This window comes from Triticum aestivum, chromosome 3D (genome assembly GCF_018294505.1).
Source record: "Triticum aestivum cultivar Chinese Spring chromosome 3D, IWGSC CS RefSeq v2.1, whole genome shotgun sequence".
NCBI lineage: Eukaryota > Viridiplantae > Streptophyta > Magnoliopsida > Poales > Poaceae > Triticum > Triticum aestivum.
Window position 1 is genome coordinate 46048817 of NC_057802.1, and position 7459 is coordinate 46056275.

Below are 7459 nucleotides of genomic sequence, written 5' to 3' on the forward strand. Positions count from 1 at the left end.
TGGTGCCTGCTTACTTAATACTCCTATCTAATGCAATGGTAACGAACCTCGTGTAAGTTGAAATTAGAAAGCTTGGGCTCCTTTAAGTTTGCCATATGTTAACCTGAATCATGTGCTGAAACTAAACAACGATATTATATTTGCTCAAAAAGAAAGGACTCCATAGTCTAGACATGAACATGCGTAGACACGTTCAATGCAAACCAGTGGGGTTACCCGCGCATTTAGCTACGGCTAGTTATCTTTATAATTTTGTACTTTAAAATCTATATTTTTGACATTCAAAATATGTCTTTGTATTTAAAGATAATATCATTATATATAGTTGAAACTTCCTTAACAGTGTCGGAACACAATTTGATAGTTTATAATGAAATTATCTTATTAGCAGCATATGTATTATTGTTTCTAAATCAATTGTTTTTAGGCCAAGTCAAGAATTAAGCATATCTATGTTAAATTAAATGTCTTGGAGTATGAGTTGCGAGAGATCTGATGCATATGATTGTTTCTTTATTTCTAGCACTACTGAAATCGCCGAAGACGCCTAGTTCCAAACTTTTTGCCGAGCGCTTTTCACTGGAAGCTCAGCAATGTTACCCGTTTGCCGAGTAGTACTAAGTTAAAAAAAACTTAGTAATGATGAGAAACTCGGAAAAGAAGACTGATTGCCCAGTGTTGTGGAAATAAATTTGGCGATAAGATGAAACTTGGTAAAGTCTAATATTTGCCGAGCGTCAGGCAAAAGAAACTAGGCAAACACCTGATCAATGGGACCCACACGGGACCATGCAAGTGACATGGGGAAACCTTTGCCGAGTTTCCACACTAAGGGAAACTCGGCAAAGCTTTTACCCTCCATCTGCCTCGCCTATAAACAACACACAACAGACGTTTGCTAGTATTTAGAAAGCAACAAATGGATATTTAGCTAGTATTTGCAAATAGTTTCCTTGGATCTTCCATCTACATCAGATTGCAAGAGGGTGTGCCTTTGACAAGTATGACACATAAAATTCAATCCATATAGTATGAAAAATCTCATACAAAAAGGTACCTCTTCTAACCACACACACCTTCCAGAATCTTGTTCTGTCCACTACCAATTATCTTTCTATAGAACTTATACAAAACTAGAAATGACCGGAGTCAAAGATGTCTAAACCGGTTATAGGAGAAGAATGATTGTAAAGTGAACGGTTTCCAAAGTTAGGGGTAAACTGAACCAAATCAAAGTTTAAGTTGTTACCTAAAAGTCTAAAACTCTAGAACAAGTTCAGCGAAGCAACATGAACCCTAGCTGCGCATCGAATTTGGTGTGACTTGCAAGGCCTGTACGACACCTGTTTTGGTGCAGCACCAGGCCAGCCGGGAGCCCGGGACACAATGCTCGACAAGGCCACAAGGAAGAAGGAAGCAATGGTTGACAGGTTGACTAATAAAGCTTGGCGATATTTGCCTAAAAAAATCATAGTAGTGCAGTACCCATGTTTTGATCAATCCATTCACGTCAGAGTTTCAACACTGATGTTAAAGAAACACTGCAGTAAATTCACATGAACCAACATGATACTATATGTCACACAGGAAATTGTGGGGAGCAAAATACTGGCCTCTGCTACTTGTTGACGTATATGTCGTCTGAACATAGGCCGGGTCCTTAGCCCTCACTACTGGCCTGCTACTAGTAAGTTTAAGCTAGATTCGTTATGTCATGGAGTTCACTCAAACACTGAGCATGTGAGCACCACAGAATTTTGTGCGGTGCTGCAGCACGTGTGTACCTGCATTTCACGGACTTTGCTCAGCATGAACTCCAGCCGCTGCTCCAGATCGTCGAGTTCCGCGGCCGTCGCGTCGGATGGCAGGTCTTCTCCGGTCTGCCTCCTCATGCTGGCCTCAAGACGGTCATGCTCACACCTCAGCCCTGCGATGATATCGGCCAACGGTTGCTGCTGTGTGCAAAGAATCGCATAGATCAATCAGAAGGCAAGCATGCAGTTAACTAACTCTTGAGTGTACAAATGTATGTATGTATGTATGTTGTACATGACTGGATGTGTTTGTTTATTGACCTGATGATCATCATGATGTATCCCCTGGCCCTGGAACTGGAACTGGTGTTTGGTGATGCTCTCGTAGCGCTCAATTAGCTCGCTCCAGCTTAACAATGGCAAGTCAAGTATAATTATGTCACAACAATAGCTAGATAGGGCGTACGTACGAAGAAGCAAATCCAAATGGGTTAGCGCGTGACGGAACGGGCGGAGGACGGACCTTGTGTTGGGGGCGCACTAGTCGAACAGCTTGCCGGCGCCGCCGTCGTCGAAGACGAGGAGGCCGTGGTCCACGCCGCAGAGCACGGCGAGCTCGCGCGCCTTCTTGAGCAGGCCGCGGCGGCGCTTGCCGAAGGTGGCCCGGCGCGACACGTCGTTGTGGATCCTCTTCATCTCCGTCCTCCCGCGGCCCATCTTCTCTCTTGGCTTGGGACGCGGGGCTAAGTTTGTAACAACTGAGACTGAAACTGTGAACTCGGGTGTGCTCTCCTCTCCTCTCCTCTCATCTCCTCTGGTGATGGCCTGCGGATGGCCACGTGCCGCCGTACAGACGAAAATTCCAGGAAGTTTCGCCGGCGACTAGTGATGGATAGTACTGTGAAAGGTCCGCCCGTCACGCCCGACCGACCGGAAAGCAGCAAGCCAGTCACCGATCCTCTGCTGCGGTGCGCGTGGAAGAAAACAAAAGCGGCGGCTGCGTTGCCGGTCTGGGACGTGGTTGGGTCACCGCGCCTCCTTCCGGGCCGTGGAAACTTGCCGTTTCCGGCGTAAAGCGAAAGCGTTGCCCGACCGTGAGTGACCCCGATCATATTGGCGGACGCGTGGGCGCGAGAGTTCGTTGCAAACCAACACAGCGAAAAAGTAGGATCGCACAGGCGATCATGGAGGCGACGAGGGTTCCCTTGCGCGCCGCCGGTGACGCCGCCGGTTCCCTCTCTATCCGTCGGCCGCTCCGGCGGCGGGAGGGAGGGGAAACCTCGGGTCTGTTCGCTAGGTAGGTGTGTGGTAGGGTTAGGGTTCAGGGAGACGCTGCCGAGGCCGTTGCGGTGGTGTCGCGTCAGAATAAGTTTCTCCGGCCTCCGTTCGCGGTCAGGCGATGCTTTTGCCTTCGTCTAGGAGCCAGCGGAGTTGGGGATCCCCGGGTCTCGTCGAGGTCGCGGGCTTTGGTGGCTGTAGGTCCATCGGCACTGGCCGTTTGGGTCCTCAGATGGGCGATGGATGCAGGGAGACGAAGACCCTTCTTCTTCCTTGTTGGTATGATTTGCTGCTGTTGTTCTTCTCCTTCCTCTGCGCTGATGCTGGTGGGAGATCCTACTTTGTCCGGGCGGATGGCCCGGCCACGGTGCTGGACCGGTCGGATGACTCGAGTTCTCTTCCTTCTGGAAGGGACACTTTTTGCGGTACTCAAAGCCAAAGATGGCGACGGCTGTTGCAGGTGTGTTGGATTGATGTCCATGCCCTCTCAGCGCTGGTGTCAAGAAAGGAGGAAGCAGCGTGACGGCAATTGTACCGTGGTCGAAGATGATGACCTGCTTGCGACTAGTTGCAGATCCTTCTGCTGCAAGGGTCTTCTTTTAAGATTCAGGGATGATGACACGGGGCTCCGGAGATCTTCTTGTGTTATGGTTGTCTTAGGGTACTCTAGGTGTTCATGATCCTTTGTATTTACGTTTCAGTGTGTTTGTAAGGGTCAACTTCTTTGTACTGATTCATGATATGAATGAAAAAATTCTTAAAAAAAATATAATAACCAGCAGGTTAGAAAAGCACGGTAAATTTCCCAAAGCGCGTCTATCTATTCGCCAAGAAAAGAAAAGTAAAGCGCGTCTATCTGTCAAGTATGGGGTTCCCTGCTCCAAGCCACGCATGCATACTCCTCCACTCGATCTCTCGTCTAAACGTCCACGCATCCGCAAGGATCTACAGCCGGACATAGCGAATTCGTGCACCTAAACGTCCGCGGACGTGTCCGTGAAAAGTGACCGATCACTTTCTCTTTCATAATCAGATGCCTCACTAATAAATTCTTAAATTCATACAATTACATGCAACGTAAAACCTAGTCTAATTTTCATCGGTGCCCGTCCTTGTCGTCCCCTTCTGTGACCATGTCCAGCAGTCGTGAGACCCGCAAAGTGAAGGTCCGATCGCCGACGAGTAAGACTAGGACATGGGATACGAGGCGCCCTCGTCTCCCATGCCATACTCATCCTCGTTGGAGGCCACACCCTGCACATCGCCGGTGGAGGTGAGATCAACGACCATCGGAGCGGTGCGGGGGGTGCCCGTCACCCGTTGCTATCATTTTCTTTTTGCGTATTCATTGGAAGGAATTTAGTTTTGTTTGTTTCCGTTTCTTCATCTTTGAGGTAACATCACTCCTAAAATTATTCCTTCCGTTGGTTGATTTTTCTTTTCTTTGTTCATTTTTAATCTAGATTGCAATTTCCATTTTTCGTCTATCGTTGATTTCTTCTGATATGTTACACAGTTCAATAATTTGAACGTAATTTTTTTTTAGTATTTTAATTTTCAAGCGAGACTTTGATTTGCAGCTATTTTTTTATGCGCCAGAAGCATGAGGAGGATGAGGATTTTTTTTGGGGGCAATATGAGGACGACGAGGATGTGACAATAGTGCGCGTGGGTGGGTATTGGATGTAGGTGGGTTAACCGGTTGTTGGATCTGGGCCTAATTCTTAATATCAGTAAAATTCCAATGATTGTTGGTTGTGTGGGACGTTGGCTTGTATCCCAGTAAAATCAACTGAGAGAGAAGATGATTTCAGTCATGTTTCTTCGTTTGTTTGTCACATTGGAAGTTATAATCCAAAGGTGCATTTGAAAATCGATTGAAACAACAGAAATTTTCAGGCACCTGTTGATAGGCACTCCCTATTTTTGACTTAATATCTCATTTTCTTTCTGCAAATATCATTGGAAAATTTATATAATGGTCACACAGGTTATCTTAAAATAGATATACAATATAAGAAAGAACATTTAGGTGGGAGAGAAAGTAAAAAAGGAAAACTCAAACTAAAAAATCAGTTCTTACACACACATCCTTACATAATAGTAATATATTAATTGGCCCAAGCTAAGTAATACTCATTCCAGCGGCCGCCTCTTGTAAGTAACAATCACTTTGCCTCTTGGCCCCGGAATGAATTTCTCCCATTCCTCGTCCGGGAAAGGGGAGATAATCTTGAGCTCAAAGTTCCTTAGCAGATGGCTCCATATCACCTTGATCTGCATGTAAGCATAGTCCTCCCCCAAGCAAACGTGCCGCCCGGCACTAAATGGCGTGAACGAGAATTTGCCGCCGACTTTGTCCTCCTCTCTCCCAGGACCAAACCTAGACGGATCATACACAAGAGGGTCCTTGAAGATGTGCGGCAGCCTGTTGTTCACCGCCGGCGAGGTTACCAAGGTATGCCCCTTGGGGATCGCGTATCTGCCGCCATCTCTTGCTTGCAAGCTGAAGCTCTTGTTCGCCTGACGGATGATCACGTTCGCCGGAGCATGCATCCTCAGCGCCTCCATGATGCAGCAACGCAGGATGCCTATCTCTCGCAGGACGTCGTAGTCGACGCGTTCCCTGCCATGTCGTGCGATGATCTGTTTCTGCTCCTCGACGGCGGCCACCAGGTGGCGGCCGTCTCCATGGCTGAGGAGGCAAGCTCCTGTCCAGATAGCGGCGCTGGCACTCGTGTGCTGCCCGGCGAAAATCATGCCGATAAGCAGCCCGGCGATCTCGCTCTCGGTTACGGGGCGGCCGTCGGCGTACCTTGACTCCACAAGCTTCTGTAGCACGTCGTTCTCGGCTCGGCCCGAGGCCCTGCGTGCTCTGACGGCCTCGTGGAATATCTCCCCCAGCTTGGCCCGGGCTGCGTCACGCCGGCGGTGCGGTGGGATCGGCAAGTACGGGAAGAAGAGGCTGGTCATGTGCAAGCCGTTTTCGAAGAGCTCGTGAAGGAGATGGGTTACTTCGTCGAACATGTTGTCTCCGATCTGTTCTCCGAGCAGGCAGCGGTTGGCGATCCGCATGAGCACCAGCCCGAGCTCCTGCTTCAGGTCCACCGTGCCATGCTCTCCCCATTTGCCAAAGTAGTCCTACAAGATTAGTGTTCAGATAAGCTCGAAGATGATGACATGGATGAAGAAAAGGACCAAACAACAATTATAAAAAGAGCCATGCATGCATGCATGCATGCATGGACGAGCATGCATATGTACGTAGGTCTGGAGTGAACTCTTCTGCATATATATGTTGCTTACCTCCACTTCACGAACCATGGAATCGACATGGCCCCTCAAGTTGACGGGCTTTATGGCGTCGGACAGGAAGCTGATCTGCCTGCTCCTGGTAGGCAGATCCACGTCGAACAGCACGCCGCGGCCAAAGATGGGCACGGTGATCTTGTAGATATCCGACTGCCTGATCTCCGACTCGGAGCCTTTGAAGAAGTGAGTCGTCACCTCCGGCCGGACCAGGAACGTCACCTTCTTCAACCCCAAGAGGCTCACCGTGAACACGCTTCCCAGCTCCCCGTGGAGGTCGTGTATCACGGCAGGGAGGCCCTTGGTTACGAGCGTACCCAACGCCGCGATCGCGGAAACGCCGCTCGCCACCGGCGGAAGCAATGCCACGCCGCCGGGTGGTTTGCCGTTTCTTGGCCTCCGTAAGATCAGTGCTGCTGTGGCGGCGGCGAGGCATGCCGCCACTACGAGAATGGTGGCTTGATCCATGTCAATCGATGGAGGGAGCTGGCGAACCAAATGGGTCTTTTATAGCTAGAGCTGGGTGGAGACGTGATACTCCCTCCGTCTTTTAAAGAGTATATTTCCAACTTTGTTGGAGGGTTAAACTATTTCAAAATTTGACCGAATTTGTACAAAATATATCAATATTTGTGAAATCAAACAAGAGTATGATGAAAATATATTTTATCATAAATCTAATGCTACTAATTTGATAGCATAAATGTTGATGAACTATTGTATAAATACAGTCAAACATAACAAAGTTTGACTTTCCAACTTTAGAAGTACATCTTTTCAAGGACGGATGAAGTACATGATTGGAAGCCGCGCCGGTGATGGTAGGCATCCTGACTTTGAAATGTGCGATTTTCCATCTCGGTGGAATAATCCAGTCCGCATGCATGCACGGCTGACGTAGTTGACGGGGCGCCCCCCTGGTAAGTACTGAAATTTCGTCGATTTTTACCGACGACACACTTAGAAACGCACACTTCTCCGCTCACCGCAGGTGCAATGAAGCTGCGGTGCAGAGGAAATAACAAGCAACTCGGCGAACATTTTAGTTTGCCCAATCCCGAGGAAAAGTAACTCGACGTTCACACGAAACTCAGCAATGTCTTAGAGCATCTATAGCC

The 7459-nt window shown here is 48.4% G+C and overlaps 1 protein-coding gene and 1 pseudogene across 1 annotated transcript; both read right to left on the reverse strand.

Moving 5' to 3' along the window:
• Positions 1–684: 684 nt before the first annotated feature.
• LOC123074047 (MADS-box transcription factor 30-like) lies at positions 685–2551 on the reverse strand (annotated as a pseudogene).
• Positions 2552–5042: 2491 nt separating this feature from the next.
• On the reverse strand, positions 5043–6809 carry LOC123074048 (obtusifoliol 14-alpha demethylase-like). The gene is made up of 2 exons (XM_044496997.1): positions 6339–6809; positions 5043–6173 (listed from the first exon to the last, which is right to left on the reverse strand). The coding sequence occupies exons 1-2, from the start codon at positions 6807–6809 to the stop codon at positions 5169–5171; spliced, it is 1476 nt and encodes a 491-aa protein (XP_044352932.1). The 3' UTR covers positions 5043–5168.
• Positions 6810–7459: the final 650 nt, after the last annotated feature.